This window comes from Phragmites australis, chromosome 14, assembly GCF_958298935.1.
Source record: "Phragmites australis chromosome 14, lpPhrAust1.1, whole genome shotgun sequence".
In the NCBI taxonomy this organism is placed as follows: Eukaryota; Viridiplantae; Streptophyta; class Magnoliopsida; order Poales; family Poaceae; genus Phragmites; species Phragmites australis.
The window spans coordinates 29,183,471-29,203,008 of NC_084934.1; the positions used below are offsets into that span (position 1 = coordinate 29,183,471).

The 19,538-nt window shown below is 43.6% G+C and overlaps 1 protein-coding gene across 4 annotated transcripts; it reads left to right on the forward strand.

Moving 5' to 3' along the window:
• Positions 1 to 12,319, forward strand: LOC133890814 (4-alpha-glucanotransferase DPE2). Of its 4 annotated transcripts, none has more exons than XM_062331381.1 (23): positions 1 to 411; positions 1,370 to 1,725; positions 1,995 to 2,112; positions 2,555 to 2,610; positions 2,748 to 2,875; positions 3,043 to 3,172; positions 3,430 to 3,626; positions 3,739 to 3,817; positions 3,945 to 3,983; positions 4,083 to 4,202; positions 4,299 to 4,409; positions 4,565 to 4,648; positions 4,748 to 4,990; positions 5,071 to 5,196; positions 5,286 to 5,360; positions 5,450 to 5,521; positions 5,782 to 5,901; positions 6,022 to 6,119; positions 6,530 to 6,689; positions 6,772 to 6,870; positions 7,008 to 7,205; positions 7,292 to 7,385; positions 12,010 to 12,319. In XM_062331381.1, the coding sequence occupies exons 2-23, from the start codon at positions 1,372 to 1,374 to the stop codon at positions 12,171 to 12,173; spliced, it is 2,865 nt and encodes a 954-aa protein (XP_062187365.1). In that variant the 5' UTR covers positions 1 to 411; positions 1,370 to 1,371; the 3' UTR covers positions 12,174 to 12,319. The 4 variants fall into 4 exon arrangements, with proteins under 4 accessions (XP_062187365.1, XP_062187366.1, XP_062187367.1 ...); XM_062331382.1 differs by having other exon boundaries at positions 2,558 to 2,610; XM_062331383.1 differs by having other exon boundaries at positions 2 to 411; positions 4,299 to 4,400.
• The last annotated feature ends 7,219 nt before the right edge of the window (positions 12,320 to 19,538 follow it).

Consider the following 19,538-nt stretch of genomic DNA (forward strand, 5'->3'; position numbering starts at 1 on the left):
GGTAGAGTTCAGAGGCTGACAGATAAACTTGGCTCGTCTTCACGTGTCGCGGTGTCACGGCCGCATCGCCATTTCCATTCCGAGCCTCGTCTCCCAACCACACAGAGACACCGTCTCAAAATTAGGAATCGGGAAGCGTTCCGTCCGGATCCACAAAGAGAGGAGAAGAGCGACGAGGCAACGACAGGGAGGGAGAAAAGAGACATTTTTTTATGCTGTCACTGCAGTTGCAGGTGGCACTTTCCCAGGCTCGCCACGCCCTTCGCTTCCCCGTCGTGAACGTCGCCTTCGCCTCCTCCTCCTCCTCGCGTCGTCTTCATCTTTGGGAGCCTGTGCGACTCTCACTCACTCTCTTCTGTTGCTGATTCCCCGCTCATTTCTCGCCATTCCCGCCGGGCGTGCCCTGTGGAGGTAACCCCTGCCTGCTCCCTTCTCCGTTTCTTTCTTGATTGGTTGGCTCATCCTTCGCTTGATTCGTTGCCGTGTGTTGCGCTGAGCTGCTGGTTCTTGGGAACCTTTTTTTTTCCGCGAATACGCACGAGTATTGCGTATCATTGAATTGAATTAAGAGGAAGAAAAGGTTTTGAATATAAACACAGCGCGGTAGAACATACACGCTGTGCGGCAAAAGAGGCCGCAATATAAAACGGATTACTCGCAAAATAAACGACCTAAATGACGTGCGCCCGCCGCAATCCATAGGTCCACATCCACCTTGATGCGCTCGAGGACCTGCAGCACCGTTGAAGAACAACGATCAAAGAGTCTGGCATTGAGCTCCTTCCATAGATGCCAAGCTACAAGCATAAAGATGCTGTTGGTGCCTTTCCTCATCACCGTGGGCTGCAGGGAGGAGATGAGAGACCACCAGTCTTGCAAAGAAGAATCTTGACGGAAAATGCAAGAACGCCGAGCCCACGAGAGGGACTCCCACCAGATGGATTTAGCGAAGGAGCACTCGACCAAAATGTGATCCGCAGTCTCGAAGGCTTGATCACAGAGCCAGCAGGAAGAGTGAGCATCAAGACCATGTAGGATGATTGGGTATAGGAATGTGGGGGATTTCTTGTTCCTTGGAATCTGGCACCTCTATTCCACAGATACCGATTCCTGAATCTTGCGCACCTTGTTTAAGTTATTGGAGAAATGGAAAAGGGGAGATGAGGCAATAAGAACGCATATATGGGATCTTTTTGTGGATTCTCGATTGGTCTTTTGGGTCGAGAATTGATGTGAACCCACTGTAGTTTGTAGTTGAAAACTTGAACTATGTGATTCAGCTTTTTATCTTGCAAATCTTACATCTTTTCTACGGATACATTAATGCGCTCAGCTTCCTGATTTTTCTCTCCCTTTTGCCTGTTTGAAGACATGGTGAGTTCGGGGTCAGCGTCTGGAAAGAAATCTCTAAATACGGTCACTTTGCTTTTCAAATTACCGTATTACACACAATGGGGGCAGAGTCTTCTTATCGCTGGCTCGGAGTCGGCACTTGGATCATGGAATGTCAAGCAAGGGTTGTCTCTGAGTCCAGTTCATCAGGACAATGAGCTAATCTGGCTTGGGCGAGTTTCTGTTGCTGCTGGCTTCACCTGTGAGTACAGTTACTATGTAGTGGATGACAACAAGAATGTTTTGAGATGGGAGTCTGGAGAGAAAAGGAAACTAGTACTGCCGCAGGGCATTAAGGAAGGAGATGTAGTTGAGATCCGTGACTGGTGGCAGGTACTAATTAAAATTTTCATGCATTTGTTAGAACATTCTTTACTATTAGTGTATATTTCTATGCTTTACAGAAAGTAGCAGCAATATATGTTATTAAATTTTTAGCTGAATGTGCTGTATCTGTTGTTGGTGTCTTTGCTATTAGATGCTGATTTTGGCATTGCTGTTTGTCAGGTTCATGTCATACAAGTTTCTTGTTTGTTTGTTTTTGACAAAAAGAAGTTTCTTCTAGAGTATTATGTTTACAAATAGTCGTTGTTTGGATTCAGGATGCTTCTGAAGCTCTTTTCTTTAGAAGCGCATTCAAGAATGTCATTTTCAATGCTACTGAAAATGCTAAAAGAGAATTGCAGTCGGTGTCCCTCAACAAAAGTTTGGATCCTGAAGGTATCATTTATATTAAAAACCAATTGAGTGAGCAGGATCAATCTACAAATATCTGATATTTCGTGATGAATATATTTGCTGAAAAAGGATTAATATAGCGTCTTGTCTTCACATGTTAAATACATCAAACGAAACAAGCTGATATTTTTATTTTCTTAGAAAATAGAATGTGTTAATTGTTTTCTTCCTACTTCTCTAGATGTCTAGAACCCTCTCAGATGATGTCTTTTGCTTATTGTTATGTATTTTAAAAGGAAGTTGCCAGTCAATGTTTAACCTTGGGGCTTCTGAAACAAGAGAAAATTTCTTTTGGAAACATGCAGGGCCTATGTATCTATATTAAAATGTAAAAGTGAAATAACAAAAAAAAATGAATGGATTCTATTTTAAGAGCAACACATGAAGTTAGCCTTTTTATGTCTTATATAATATTTTCCCTCAGCAGATATCGTTGTCCAGTTTGTAATTAGCTGCCCTCGACTCGGATCTGGCTCTACTGTAAGTACTCTTCACAGATGTCTTATCTTTTATGAGCTATCCTTAATTATATTAATCAATATCATTGTGGTTCATTAATTAATTAATTTATACCTTCTTGTTGGTGTCCCTAACTTTTGCTGATAACAAAACTTTAGGTTGTCGTCACTGGAAGTAATCCCCAATTAGGAAGATGGTGTGCTCAGGATGGTCTCAAGCTGAGCTATGTTGGAGATTCCTTTTGGAAAGCAAATTGTGTTTTGCGAAAATCTGAGTTCCCTGTAAAATATCCTTGCACAAATGATCGTTCCCTTAGTTTTTATTGGATGTGTCATACTGTATGAATATTCTTCTGCCTGTATTTCTGAATGCATTATCCTTTTATCTGTTGACTAATATCTTGTCATTAACAAAAAAAAAATCGAGAATGATTGTCCTTAACAATTTTTCCACGTACAAATACTGTAAATTCAGTCAAGCAGGAAACTCTTCATTGGAGCTCGGTCCGAACAGGGAGGTTGATGTTGATTTATCATCACCCAAGCAATCCAGATACATCGTGTTATCTGATGGTGCCCTCAGGGTAATGTATCCAATCGTGTTATCTGCAAAAGATGCATGGGTTTATTGCCAGAGAGCTTGCTAGGAATTTCTTGACCATTTTAACTAGAGATCATTGACCATGCTATGATGCATTATAGGCAATTAATAACATTCAGTATACATAAACATATGTCTGACAGAACTATGGAACTCCATACTTTGGCAAGAAATCTGAGAATGCAGTATGCATCATACACAACCAACAATGTGGACTAATACTTCATTTGCATTTACCAGGATGCACCATGGAGAGGTGCTGGTGTTGCTGTACCCATGTTTTCAATCAGATCAGATGAGGACCTTGGTGTTGGAGAATTTCTAGATCTTAAACTTCTTGTTGACTGGGCAGTCAATTCAGGCTTCCATCTTGTTCAGCTCCTTCCTATCAATGATACTTCAGTTCATGGGATGTGGTGGGATTCTTATCCATACAGGTGTGACTAATATCCATTACCAACGATACCTGTGCATAATGGTAATTTTGCTTGGAGCACAAAAGGACCATATCTAAACAGTAACAATGCCCCTGCATATGTTTATTTACAGCTCTCTCTCTGTGTTTGCGTTGCACCCGTTGTACCTGAGAGTACAAGCACTTTCAGATGCAATTCCAGCGGATGTTAAGGTATACCTTTGTTATGCTTTCATATTTACTCATTGTATGTCTTGTCTGTGTTGTGTTTTCATTTCACTAAATGCTTGAATGATCTGTCCCTCACCTCATTCAGTGCTCATTTTGAAATGTATCACAGGAAGAAATTCAACAGGTGAAGAAGCAGTTGGATAAAAAGGTTAGTGCATTTGCATATTGCCGATGACTCTTTGCAGCTGTTTGCATAAATCTCTAATATTTAGTTATTTCCCTAACTTGAAAATGACATGTAAAATAGGACGTTGACTACGAGGCAACATTGTCCACAAAATTGTCAATTGCTAGAAAAATATTCAATTTAGAAAAGGACAAAGTGCTAAACTCCAGTTCTTTCAAGCAGTTCTTATCTGAAAACGAGGTACATTTACTGTCATTTTGTTTATCACGTGTAGTCATGTTACTTGATTGTCTATTCCAAACTGTATGTGATAGCTTTCATACTGTGTTCTAATAGGAATGGTTGAAACCATATGCGGCATTTTGCTTTTTGCGGGACTTTTTTGAGACATCTGATCACAGCCAATGGGGTCGGTTTTCTCAGTTTTCCAAGGAGAAGGTATTGGAAGTAATATTCTGCTTTGGTACTGGATTTTTTCAATCACTAGAGCTTGCTAGGAACAGCTCATTTCGTAGATATTCTGTCATTTGGCCTAATTATTTGTGAGAGCACATATGTAACATGAGCACTAAGAGATGGTTTCCTTCTGTAACTTGTTTCAGCTTAAGAAGCTTGTTTCTGAAGGTACTTTGCACCATGATGTTGTATGTTTTCATTACTATGTTCAGTACCATCTATATATGCAAGTAAGTATTGGCTGTTGTTGTTGTTGTCATTCTGAATTGCTCACAGAATTACTCTCATGTATATATTTTTGGACATTATTTTTATTCGCTTTTTATTAGTTATCAGAGGCAGCTGCATATGCAAGGAAGAAAAAAGTTATCCTGAAAGGTGATTTACCTATTGGTGTTGATAGGAATAGTGTGGATACTTGGGTATACCCAACTTTATTTCGCATGAATACCGCTACCGGAGCACCTCCTGATTATTTTGACAAAAATGGACAAAATTGGGGTTTTCCTACATATAACTGGGAGGAGATGTCAAAGGATAATTATGGGTGGTGGCGAGCTCGTCTGACACAGGTTATTTAACATCTCAGTTGTTGTATGTCTGTCTGGTCATCTTTTCCTTTTATTATTCATATCCTATTAGCATGTTGCAGATGTCAAAGTACTTCACAGCATACAGGATTGACCACATCTTGGGTTTCTTTAGGATATGGGAGCTTCCGGATCATGCTGCAACAGGTTTAGTTGGGAAATTTAGACCTTCAATTCCTCTTAGTCAGGTTGGTTTCTGTATCTGTTAAGCAAACTAAAAGGGGCCAGAGAAAAGCCTCTGGAGTAGTTTATCTGACTTATTCCTAATTTGACTCAGGAGGAGCTTCTAAGTGAAGGCCTGTGGGATTTTGATCGAATGAGCCGACCATACATTCGTCAGGAAATTCTGGAGGTTGCTGTGTTTAAAAAATAAAAATGATGTTTCTAAATTCTTTTTCGTAAATTTTAGGACAGCCTCATGACGTTTCTATTCTGTTTCAGGAGAAGTTTGGATCCTTTTGGACAGTTATTGCAGCCGACTTTCTAAATGAGTATCAGAAGCAGCGTTATGAGGTAAGCCAATCAGTTATATTCTTCATCTGGAACATATCAGCTACTCAAGACTGCATTGCAAATCTCAAGAGCCTTACCTCCCAAGTTATAACTAGTAGTACCTCTTGGTACCTTTCTAAGGACCGTAAAAAACCTCAAATCTCAATATAAAAGCCTCTATTTTGTATTCTCAGTTGTGCGGAAGTTTACTGCAATTTTGTTTCAGAAAGATTGCTAGCTTTGATTTCCCTCATTTTCTATTGTTTGCTTCTCGTGTATAGTTTAGAGAAGAATGCAACACAGAGAAAAATATTATTGTGAAGATTAAAACAAGTCCTGAAAAGTCACTCTGGCTAGAGAAAGAAGACAGTATCCGGCGTGGTCTTTTCGATCTACTACAAGTAGGTCTTCTGCTATGATTTACTTACACTGTTGTCAAACACTTTATTCTCCATGTCACTAATTCTCCTAACATAGCCAGATCCTTTTCAATTTAGATTAAAGTATTTTATCTTCTGCAGAATATCGTCCTTATCAGAGATCCAGAGGACTCCACAAAATTTTATCCCCGTTTCAACTTGGAAGATACTTCAAGTTTTAGTGATCTAGATGAACATAGGTAATGTTTATTGTTCTTCCATTCTCCATGTTCAAGTTTGAGAGAATTTGATCAACCCATTTGAGATTTAATCTGTAAATTTGCTTTAGGCTACTAAATGATGATAAAATATTTATTGTAATAGCGTAAGGGCATTTTACTGTTGTACTTTGTTATCTGTGGTTCTTTTCCTACGGTTATCGCTCGACTTTGTAGTTAACGTTTCACATAATGTATTTTTGGCAGCCACTTTGTTCTCCAGAAAATGGAATTGGCATCTTTAGTAGGCAGTTCGTTCTCAAGAAAACAAAATTAGCATACACCATCTTTTTAGTCCTATTTGCTAATTACTTTCTTGATTTGTGCAATGTGTCCTAACCAACTCCATGTATATGGAATGTTTCATCCTCTCATCGAGCATTGTTTTACAGCAAAAATGTCCTCAGAAGATTGTACCATGACTATTATTTTGCTCGCCAAGAAAATCTCTGGCGTCAAAATGCACTGAAGACTCTGCCTGTCCTGTTGAACTCATCGGATATGTTGGCATGTGGGGAAGACCTTGGTCTTATCCCTGCTTGTGTTCACCCTGTATGGCACCTTTTCTGGACATACTAACTAATCCACTGATTTCTACTGACTGTTCATAAATAACAACAATACTTCTATCCAGGTTATGCAAGAACTCGGGTTGATTGGATTGCGTATCCAGAGAATGCCTAATGAACCAAACTTGGAATTTGGTATTCCATCTCAATATAGCTATATGACGGTGTGTTTCCATCCTTTACAGTATTGTACTCAGATACAGTTAGAAATATAATGAAAAGTGTATTCTAAACTGAAAATGATATAGAGATTTAAAGATTCTACATTGATTTGATGATCAATTTTGCTGGGATGTTTCAGGTTTGTGCTCCCTCATGTCATGATTGCTCCACATTACGTGCTTGGTGGGAAGAAGATGAAGGAAGAAGAAGTCGCTTCTACAAAACTGTAGTTGGCAGCGATGAAGAGCCCCCATCTCGATGCACCCCAGAAGTAGTGCACTTTATTGTTCAGCAGCACTTTGATGCTCCTTCAATGTGGGCAATCTTTCCACTACAGGTACAAAACTTGAACTTACATTATAGATCAAAGATTTCTCAAATGAAATGAGCAGATGAATATACTTTGGGTTTTGCCTTTATCAGGACCTTCTCGCACTGAAAGACAAGTACACCACAAGACCAGCAGCAGAGGAAACAATCAATGACCCCACTAACCCAAAGCACTACTGGAGATTCCGTAAGTTAAATTTTCCATCGTCTTTCCCTCCTTCATCAAAATAAGGCACTCCAGTTTAAGAAAAGTAATGCCATTCTTGAAATGAAGCCTTCTTTTGAGCAAAAACCTCCCATTCAATTTGTTGACATAAGATGACAGGCCTGTTTTATTTGTTGTCTGTTTTGGGTAGTGGCGGTGTTAGATGAGGCACATGATGTAACTACTGAAACGTAAACAGTTCAGCTTCTGTGTTTATGCTACTATATACTTAACCATTTGATATATATGCATCAAGAGAGGTGGCACATAAGGCGAATTTAATATTTGTAGTCATGATAAAATGCTAGCCTGTCAACATTGAATTGAATGTACAGTGGACGCCTTTTTTCTTCTTTCTTTTGTACTCTTTCTTATATATATTAATAATAACTACCGCAGTAGGGGATTTCCTTACTGTTTCTCCTTAAAAAAAACATTGAATTGAATAATTAATACCTCAGAGAGCAAACTTTTATGATTACATCATTTTCATATGGCTCATTGGTATATCTTTCTAAGCTAAAGCGCGATTGACACTCCCATTGTAAACTTAATACAATGATGTTCCAAATAGAACCGATAAAAAGATCAAAACTCAGAATTAATGGCAGACCAGAGCTCCCCCCCCCACCCCCGCTTCCCCTCCGCCGACGCTCACCCCGAGCCCGGCGTCCACCCACCCCCATTCGCTTAGCCGTCCTTCCTCAATCCCGGCGGTCACCTCCCTAGCTCCTTCCCCGGCGACCTCCTCCACCTTATCTCCTCTCGCTCCCCTCTTTTGCCCCTCCGGTAGATTGAAAGTTCAGCGCTGGCTGCTGGACACCCCACCCTCGGCCTCCTCGGCCGATCGCTCGCCGTTGCTCCCGCCTCCCTCGGCTGCCTTGATCCGCAGCGCTGGGAGGTTGTCAGCCGAGTGCAAGGGGAAGGCCGCTCTTCCTGAGGGGATGTCCAGCCATACACATCCATACACAGCTTGGCCGTGAGGCCATTGTCGCCGTCTGCGGGGTCTCGTCAGCCGTGCCTCCCCCGCTCCCTGGCAGCCATCCTTCCCGTCCGTCCTCCACGGTTGGCCTAGTTGACGGCCAAGCTCTGGATGATGGTTGGACGTTGGTCACTCGCCGCCAGTGCCTGCGACGGCTGCGGGATGGTCCCCCACGCAGACCTACCCTGCCGCCCAAACGCAGTCTGCCAGTCACCCTCGACGGTCGCTGCCTCAACTGTCTGTCCTAATCACACCGGCAGGCGGAATGTAATCTCCCTCCACTGTGCTTCCATTGTAAGGGCTTTCGGCACCACGGCAAGGACTGCAAGCGCCCTCGTGCTTCCTCTTCTGGGTCTGAGGGTTCCGGCCGTCATCGTCAGTTTCTTCGGCTTTCTTCTTCTGTTAGCTCCACTTCGCCTGGGTCCACGGTCGGCGTCCCCACTCCAATCCACCTTGCCGTGTCGAGGCAGCATTGCTCGCGGTCGAGCTCCACTCCCACCAGGTCGGCGGCTTGGGGTCTTACACCACCCTTCCCCCTCCCCCCAGCGGCTGTGACCCACTCGTCGTCGCAGGGCCTTTTGGCGCATGGCCTCAATGCTGCTGCCTCTCAGACCTTGTCCCAGGAGGTTGTTGTTCGGGCCTCTGCAGCGGCTGAACGCTACGTTGTTCCCTGGTCAGATGCCTTCTCTATGGAGGAAGGTCGTCTCTGGTGGGCGCTTCTTGCATATGCTGACCGTGCTAGATGTGACCTCCAAGCGTCCCATTTAGCATCCTTCATCTTAGGAGGCCTTGGCCATCCGCGAAGAAGATTTCAGCATCAAGTCCTTCTTCCTAGACAAATTCTTCATCATCTGCCGGTCGCAATACGCGAGGGATGTAATTCTTGTTGCTAGCAGCTAGCCCGTGCCTTCGGATGCTGTTTGGTTCTTTCGTCCTTGGACGCGTTTGGCCTACGCGTTCGCGGGGATCTTGGCATATCGACTTGCTATTTCTCTGCAAGGCCACCTCACACTTGGTCTGTCTCCACGGCACATCTTCTCCTCGGGCGTTTCTGCTGGGTAGAGCGGCTTGAAGATGATTCCGCCATGGAGCGTTCGGATCTTGCTGCCCTCCGCGTTGTTGCTTGGAGTGACCTGCCGCAGAATATCCCCAATACGGTCATCATGGAGGTGGCGGAGCCTGAATGCGCCATTTGCTACGACGACCCAGACCTCCAGCAGCTCTTCGGCAACCTCCCGCCATACACCATGGAGAAGAGGACTCTACGTTTCAACGTTTCGGTCCGGATTGTTTCCTTGGAACAGTTCTGACTTTCGTCCTCCTCCAGCAGTGACGGCTCCATTCCTTCAGTCGATGGCGATGGTGATGGCCCTCCAGCCAGCGGGTTGGGCCGCTCGGGTCTTTCGCGTGGGCGGAAGATGTCGTTCTTGCCGTTGCCTAACACGGCTGCCGGGAGTCCCACTCCGTTGGCCGGTGCCTGTGGACGCGGCGTTCGTTGGCCGGCTGGCGTTCTCCATCCATCCTCGGCCTCTGTGCGTCTCCCTTTCGGATCCTTCAGCGGCGCGCCTCCCAAGGGGAGATTCCCTCCCATGTCTCCTCCTGCGGCCGCAAACGGCGTGATGTCGCATGTCCGCACGTCGCAGACAAAGACACAGGACCCCGTCGCTCTCTCTCTTGCCGCCCGTGACCTTGCCTTGCCTAGGGTCCATGACCCTATGGCCGAGGAGGCTCTGCACCGTGCCAGGTTGCCCATCCTTGCTAAGCCCCAACCTGTGAGGGCTTACCGTATCACCTTGGTGGACACAAGACGTCGTCGCCGCGCCTGCGTTGCTGGTGGTCAGACGAGGCGCAAGGCATCTGCTCCTCTCCTTACGGGTCTGGGTATCGACGTGGGCCGCTCCCCTCCGCGCCCATCGACACAAAGCCCGCCAGCCCCTGCGTCCCCTCCTTCTATGGGTTGTGGGATTCGTTCACCTGCTCTATCCGCTGGGCGCTGCTCTTCGCGGTGGGCCGGCTCTCATCGTGTCTGTTGCCGGATGAACCACAGCTCTATCCCGGCGCCTGATCACGTTGGTTCTCTGGAGCCTGGCAAAGAACACTCGGCCGCCCCTGGTGTCTCTCCGGCAGACTCGACTGTTGTTTCCTTCCTTCAGGGGCTCACTCGAGAGCTCCCTTCCCCCTTGGCATCCCCCCCACCCGTAGGATCACGTCTTTGCTGTGTTCTGAGCACGGTCCCAGGAGAAGCAAGCAATTGGCTGCACAATCCAACTCCTTTGCTCTGCGCCCTTCCAAACGCGGGGAGATGCTGATCATGCGCCATTTGGGCCTGCTCAAGGAGGGCGAGTCTATCTCTCCATAGCTTCATCAGGCGTATTTGCGGCTTTTCGAGCAACCGTTGTCTGACCAGCATCTCCAGGCTACCCAGGATCTCTTCCCTGGACAGGCGTGCGCGGCTGCGGTGCCCTCTGCCCAAGGACCGGATTGTTGACGCGCTGGTACCACGTCGTTGTCTTCCACATGGATAACCACAACATCTTATGTTGGAATGTCCGCGGGCTCAATTGCAAAGCTCGTCATGATGTCGTTCGAACAATGATCTCCGGTCACAATGCTTCGGTTGTTTGCTGGATGGAAACAAAACTTGATGTTATCAACTAATTCCTAGTTAATGAGATATGCGGATCAGGTTTCTGAAGGTACTCCTTTCTTCCGGCATCTGAGACAAGGGGTGGGGTGTTCGTGGCTAGCCGCCAGCCGCTATCCCTTGTTGTTGTACAAGTGTCAGTTTTCGGTCAGCGGGTGGGTCTGCACAGATTCGGGGGCCTCTTTTTTCCTAACAGCTGTGTATGGCCCAACTGACGAGTCCTTAAAGGACGCTTTCCTTGACGAGCTCAAGAATGTTCGTTTGTTGTGGCTGGGGCCTTGGTTGATCATTGACGACTTTAACATGATTTCTTCATCTGTCGATAAGAACAACAACCGGCTCAATAGGTCATCCATGTCCAGATTCTGCAATTTTATCAATGGTCTTGAGCTTCAAGACCTGCGTGTGCGCATTGTTCGCAACTGCCCGAGACCACTGATCACCTTCTATTGCACTGCTACTTGGCCAGGGAGATTTGGTGGCGTGTGTTGGGTGTCCATACTCCATATGCAGACACTTCGCTCCTTGATTGGTGGACACATACTCGAGGGAGTGTGGCCAAAGTCCTCCGTAAAGGACTGGACTCCCTAACTCTTCTTGTCTGTTGGAGGATCTGGCTTTCACGTAACGATATGACCTTCAACTGCCACCGTATCTCTTCGGACACCTTAGTGGCGTTGATTTGGAACGACGTTGATAGTTGGTGCGGCGTCGGAGCCAAGCAACTTAGCATTCTAAAAGAGCGGTTGCGTGTGTTTGGCTCCGTACTCTGAACTTTGGAGTCGGCGCTTCATTCGTTCAGTTGCCTCTACCTTGTAATTTCTTGTTTTGGTTTGTCTTTCCAGACTAAGACCTTCTAAAGTCGTTGTGTATACTCCATTTTTTTCTTCCTCTTAATACAAAAATGCGCAGACTCCTGTGTATTCTAGAAAAAAAAGTGTTTCTTTTCCTTGGATCTAACTTCTCCCCAACATTTTCAGGTGTACATGTGACATTGGAGTCTCTGTTGGACGACAAGGACATCCAAGCAACCATCAAGGACCTTGTCACAAGTAGTGGGAGGTCCTTTCCTGGCGAGAAGGTGGAAGGTGCCGACGAAAGTGGAGAGAAGCTATCTATGGTACAGCTGAACGGTAAACCTTAGGACAGGATCACAAGAACAGCTGAACGGGTCACGTTGCAAGTAAATAGAATAAGGCGGTGCATTACCATGTCTTTTTGACACTGGAAATAATAAGTAACATTTATCAAGTCAGCAAGTGAAATAATTTATCCCATGTCGGTTTTTCATTCATAAATCACCCCCCCCCCCCCATGATTCACTCGTTTCTTCCTTTTTCTTTTTGAGGGGTCGATCCACTTGTTACTTGCTGGCACATTTTAACTGTCTGATTTAAAACATTGAAATGGACTTTCTGTGCGGTTTGTGTGCCCTAACCAACCAATTTGCACGTCGTGCTTGAGATGCGCATAAATGCTAGTTCCATATTTTACTTTTGATGTTTCTTTGAGAATAAGTTCTTTTCTGGATCCGGGTTTCTACTAGCATCGACAATTCCGTTTCTGTTGGTATAGAGCAAAAGAAAATGTCATGGCTACGGATGGTTCTCATCCAGCTGCTTACCATCGTGGCATTACTTTTGGAGTTCGTTTGTTTATACCAAATGCCAATTCATAAACACAATATCAGCTGCTCCTTGGTTTCTAACTGGTTAGGCACTGTCATCTGAAAGGACAGCTTGGGCGCTCATTTTTGTCTCTGCAATTAACTTGGTCCGCCCATCATGTCCTGCGTCAGAAAACACTGTCTGAAGAGACGTAATCTCTGCCCTGCTGCTTTTTTCCTTTTGTACTAACAATGAAAAGGATTAGGAAACTGAAGAAATGGACATGCCCAGGTATTTGGCCTGAGATCACTCTTCGTCTGAAGTCTAAAGAGATTTTTTTGCGACCGGAAATCTGAGGAGTTTCTCTTTTCTGGCAACCGGAAGTCTAAAGAGTTTTTTTTGGCGACCGAAGTCTAAAGCGATATTTGAACTTGAATGGAAATTGAAGAGGCAGAAATGGACCTACCATTCGCAATTGCTATGTGAGAAGTCTCATGGTACAACCCAGCACCGGTTGTGTGTCTGCAACGCATGTTCTGATGATGCTCACGGATGTGTATCATATGCTGTCTTTCTGAAAAGCCCCGAAAGGGCCTGAGCAGCTGATTAACTTACTGACCACTAACCGAGAAGAAAGAAAAGTGAACAGATGCAACTGCAAAATTTAAAAAACCACACATCTCGTGTAGAAGCCGTCACCCTGCCTCCTTCAGGTGTCGCTTTACAACACCAAACCCATTCTGTAACCAGGGTTACAATTGCCATTTTTTCTTCTTCTTTTCCTTTCTTGAGACTAATGCCAAAAGTAAGATGATGGACTGATGGATAACGACTCTTGGGTCACAAAGATAAAATCAGTCAGTTACTGCAGTATCTGAAAATCATGGACCACAAAGATATATGTATGCTCTTGTCAACTGTGTGGCTCTCTCTGGCGATGTGTGCACGATGCATCAGTGTATATATTCAGCTCAGATCATCACAAGAGAGAATGATGTGATGTCTTCCCCATCGTCTAACCTTGAGCCACCTGTCGCCGCCGCCGCCGGCGGAGAAGCTTCGAATCAGCAGCACGAGGAGGGTGCAACCTGTTGCCGATCAACTCCTTTCCCTTTTCTGGCCCTGCTTTTCCCTTCCGAAATTCGGTGGCAACACCACCATTCGACATGGAGTTGGACGAGGAAGGCAAGTTCCCTTGTCTGCCACCTCTCTCTAGATATAATCAGATCGGATACTGATAAATATTGTTAATTATATATTATATTTCATATTTTATTTAGAATTGGATCAGACACGGATATCTGTCATCTCATATTTGCTTCGGACCCCTTCGACCGACTGGATGGTCGCATATATAGAAATGTTTCACTTCATCTGTATTCCCACACATCACATTAAACAGTATAAGGATGCAATTAAAGTGAGCACAGCGAGAAAGTTATCGTGAGATGTGAAAACAAGAGCATCCAACATTATCTGTCTACGGATATGTGAGAATCTATCTATCTATTATTATTATGTTTTAAAGTGAAATCATAATAAATTTTCTCGTAACACCTAACATTCGGATACTTTGTATATCGGTTTGGATACAGACAGGTAGTATCGAACATTGTCGGACACGGATATCAGTCATCCCATATTTATTTGGAACTCCTTCGAACGATCAGATGGTCAGAAAATATCCGTCCAGTTTGCACCCCTAATTCTCTCTCCTTGGCTAATTTTTTCTCCAGTCAGTTGATGTTGGCATCCACTACTTTTCTCAAAGGTGGCTAACCTTTTCTAGAATAAATGTTGCAATTTTGGGGGTTGAGACTGAATTAACAGGCAAGTAAGTATACTACCTCACCAACTAATTAAGTCGGCTTCAGTTCATGGTGGTCAATATAAGGGATTAAAATTTCGTCGAAAATTCAAAAAATTTGGAGAACAAAATATTTAATTCTAAAATTTTCTTTTACTGGTATATGTGACCCACAGAGCAGATGGCGAACATGGTCGAAAATTTCAGTAAAATTTACAAAAATTAGTCTTTTTGCCGATGAATGAAAAAAATTGTAAAATGAAATTGAAATCACTGATCAACATACCGCAACCCAAAAATGGTTTTTTTTTTGTGAAATGTCTGTACAAAGAAACCGAAAAAAAAAAGAGAGAGAGAGCATAAGCTTGTGTGTTGACATGGCGGTTTTGGCTTTGCCGTCGTCGTGTTGAGAACTTGAGGATCAAATCATGCACAAGGTGTGTCGAGTGTTCATGGATACCCTGAGGCGAGGCAGTCCTCCCAGAACTTGCGGTCCTCCTCCTGCCGCTCCGCCGCGCGCTTGGGGTCCTTCTCTTCCTCCTCCTGCATGCGCGCCGCCACCGGCAGAGGGAACGTGCCGCCGGTCCTGGCCACCGCCAGCTGCTCCCACCAGACGCCGCTCCCCGACGCCTTCCCTGCCCCCTCCTCGTCGGCGGCTTCTTCGAGCTGCTGATGGTAGTAACCGCGCTCGTCTCCCTCGACGCAGCTGCTGCACCCGTCGTCGTCGTCGCACTCCGTCTCCTCCTCCTCCTCCTCCTCGTGGCAACACGCGCTGCTGCCGCATGAGTCCGTCGCCGCCGCGCTGTCCGGGCGCGGGCACGACTCCGCGACGCTCTCGCTGTCGCTGTCGTCCATGTCGAGGGCGCCGGCGCCGGCACGGGGCCTTGGGAGGAGCGCGAACCGCGGCGGCGGGTGCACGGTGGCCATCCGAGCGGACGAGGGGAGGGTGCGGAGGCTAGCTAGCGTGACATGGACAAATACCGTAGGTATTTATAGCTGACCACCGGGGGCGAATTCGGCAAGCGGACAACTAGTCGCTACTACTGCAGGAATTTTTTTTATTTCTTTTGGAAAAACATTAACAAAAGCGTGGCTAAATATCTTATTATTTCCACGGCTCTACAAATCTATCTATCTATTATTTTAATATTTGAGAAAAAAAAAGAGATATCACGTTCGCTCTTAACGTCACGAAATTACCACATTAATTAAAAAAAGAAAAATATCTATACCACTTATTGCTATGAACATCTAACGATCTAGATTAAATCAAAAAGTTCGTATCAAATATGATTAATAAATAGTTAAATTTAGAATTAAAATAAAAAGTTCAAATAAAATAAAATAAACAATAATTAAAATTGGGGTTAGAATAGAAAAAAAATTGATCCATATCAAATATAGTCTTTGAAAAAAATCAAATATCTAAATAAAAATACATGTAAAATATAATTAATCAAATATTATTATGACATAATATTACAGCGAGATTAGCAACGCTACTAACGTAGACCACTTGCTAGTTTACATATTATATATCATCTGTCTATCCCGTAGCAAATATATTATGCATCATCTGTTTATCCCGTGCCGTGATGGGCTTAAAATTTTTAGATGGAAAGACGGACATACAGACAAAATAAAGCTAATAAGCACTATCATCCCCATCACCACCACCACCACCGGCAGCATTAGGAAAAGGGCAGAAAACACACGCGGCCCCGGCGCCTGGCGCTTCCCCACTTCTAGAAGCGCTGACCCCGAGGCCTGCCCTCTAGAAGCCCGGTGACGTCCACCCGTCCTTTTGGCTGGCTCGGCGTGTGCCTGCCTGCCTGCCCGGTGCTGCTGGCTGCTGCTGCTGCTCTCCCTTTTGTGATCCTTAATTTTCCCCGTGCTCTCCCTTAAAAAACAGCCGTTTCGACGTGTGATCAGACGCAACTTGCCGTGCGGCAGTGGAACGAAACGGTGTGGAATTTGCGTCGATCCATCGTGCTGCTGCGGTTGATGGGTGATTTGCTTTGCTTGCTTTTGGGTCGGTCGACCACAGGTTTCTGCATGCTTTCTCGTTTTCTTTCCAAAGGCCATTGACACTGTGGGGAGACGGATAATCATGGATGGATGACCTGGTTGAAAATCGATCTTGCCAGTTCTCGCCACGTATTCAATGAACCGAACCTGGTATCTTAATTTGCAGGTCAAATACGTATGTCCTTCCGTTGGGTGGACTGAAGAGTGGCGTCCACGTCACAGATCATCATATCAAGCTTTCGTTGCTAGACACTTGAGAGAGTGGATTGTTAGCGACATACATGTAATGATCCATGTACAAGACAACCGATCTTCAGCAACCATGGATGATCTAGTTTCTCCTATTGGATCGATATGATGTTCCTGCAAGCGGCTCTGACTAGGATCCGCATCCTCTGCTCTGCTACAGTAATTCGTGAGTGTGTGAACAGTAAATGCGGTTGTTGCTGTGTCCAAAAAATATTGTATGGTTACTGTAGCAAAATACTGTTGGAAAGGTTCTGCAGCGTCACTGTATTGCTGAAATCCTGACCGTCCATTCGTGATCTAGCGGATGGGAGCACGAACTACGAACAAACTATATTTTACTGTTTATACACTTACGAATTATTATAGCACCTCTGACTTTACCCAAGAATGCGGATCCCTCCGACTATGGATGCATGTTCTAGTATGTCATATTAGTTGGGTCAGACCCAAGGTTCGCGTTACCGACCGGAGGTCGGTTACCGACCTCCGGCGGTAACCGAAAAACCGCGGTAACCGCGATTACTGGTCAAAAATTCAAAAAAATTCGGAGAAAATTCATTCGGCAAATTTTAAATTTTTGCGAAAAAATCATGTTTTTGCCCTCTCGGTAACCGAGCGGTTTGGGTCGGTTACCGAGCGATTTTCTCGCATTTTTGATTCGGTCGGTTACCGAGCGGTTTGGCTCGGTAACCGCTCGGTTTTCTCGATTTATCGAGCGGTTTTATCGAATTTCAGCGCAGTTCAACAAAAAACCTAAAAAAGGGTTCAATCTTGTAAAATCAATAACTAATTCATCCGAGCTTCAAATCAAGTGAAACAAATTTTGTTGGCTTCCTTGTAACATGATCTACATGATAAAAGTATTTATACTCATAAAAAGGTTCAAAATTTTCTGTGAGAAATTTTATTTGTTAAACCAAGGTAAATGCATAGTTTACTCTTTGCTAATCCAAAAATTATGAAACTAATTTTGTTAGTCTTCTTACATGATCCTATATCTTTTAAAAATATATGAACTCATGAATTAGTTATTGTAACATGCATGATTGTGTAAATGTGTTGCGACTAGATTAATTCATAACTGACCCATCACACCTTAAAAATTAGTGAAACCACTTTCATTAGCTTATTTATATTATGATTTACGTAGAAAAAATAATAGTAGACATGAAAAAATTAATTACAGTGATGTTTCTTAACATATTCACTTTATGCTTGTGAACTTTGTAAAAATCATAGAGAATTTAATAAAACTCTAAATAAAGTGAAATCAATTTTAAATGTTCTCTTAAAATACGTTTTATACAAGAAAAATATGTGTTTGCATGTTACACTTTTCCTTAACGTGAGTTAATAATTGAGCCACACGCTTCAATTTTTTTCATTTTTTCAAACTTTATCCCTATAGAATATGATGCAAACGATATTATTTTTGAAATTTGTTTTCACAGAAGTTCTTAGAATTGTGTCTAGTTTTTTTAAAGATTTTTTTTTAATTTTTTTTTAATTTTTTTATTTTTTCGAATTTTTTGAATTCAAATTTCGGTTACCGAGCGGTTTTTGAAATCGGACCGGACCGGGAAGGTCGGTAACCGCGATTTTTGAGCGGTTACGGACGGTTTTTTGAACCCTGGTCAGACCATGTGTTCTGGTCTTCAGCTTCAGCAACCATGCATGCATGTTTTGGGGTTTATCTTGTATGGTAGGAGTAACTGATTCGACTAATTACACGAACTCGGTCAAAGATATCTCGGCACACCACCTTTGACATAGCCTCGATCAGCTAGGTCAAAGATATCCTAGCTTGTGCCATACGAATGAAAATATTATATTTTTTTCCGGCGACAGAATAAAAAAAGAAAGTGAAAATGAAAGGGCAAGGCTCAAAAAGAGAGTGAAAAGAAATGGAAATGTAGCCAATGAACCAGCAGCCAGAAGGTGATTTTGCTTCATAGCTAGGCATATGCTTCATAGAAATGGAAATGCAGTGTAGTGAAGTGTGATCATATATAGGCTAGAGAGAGAAGATTTCTCCATGTTAGAGGGTCTATCATCTTCCAGCACTTGGTCAGGTCAGAGGACCCAACTTCTATATGCTATCGTATTTGCTTCTACTAGCGGTGGACATGTCATTCTTACAGCACAATATTTAAATTCAATATGTTGATCTATTTAGATGTGATTTTAATTTTTTTTTTCTAATTCACTACTAGAAATTGGAGCTAGATTTTAATATATTTAGATGTGATTTTAACCTTTTTTTTCTTAAATTACTACTGAAAAATTGGAGGTCTAGGTCACCATAGCATAATCACATACTTTCAAATCTAAAGCAATCTAGCAAATAAATCTAACCACAAATAAAATGTAGATCATCTCTATGTACTATACAATGAGAAAATTGTAATTTTTTACTCAATTAGAGCTCACTTGGAGCTCTAGCTCCTCCCAAATTCATCACCATGAAACAATCACATACTTCAAACCTAGAGCAATCTAGCAAGTAAATCTAAATAAAAATGAAACGTATATCATCTTACTAACCTTAGAGCACCTTGAGCACGTAGATTCCTCCAAATTTTGAAGTCTCCAAACGCAAGGTTAGGCACAAATGGCATGAGCAGAGCAGAATAGAGCTCCTCTCTATTCTTTTTGAGCTTGGGAAAAAGAAGACGTCTCTCTTGTACTATACTTTATTAGTGTCGGTCCATAACATGAACCGACACTGATAAAAAGTATTAGCGACAGGTCATGGTTACCAACCAATACTGAAGTATCAGTATCGGTTTGTGCTGGTTCAACCTAGCTCAATGATTAA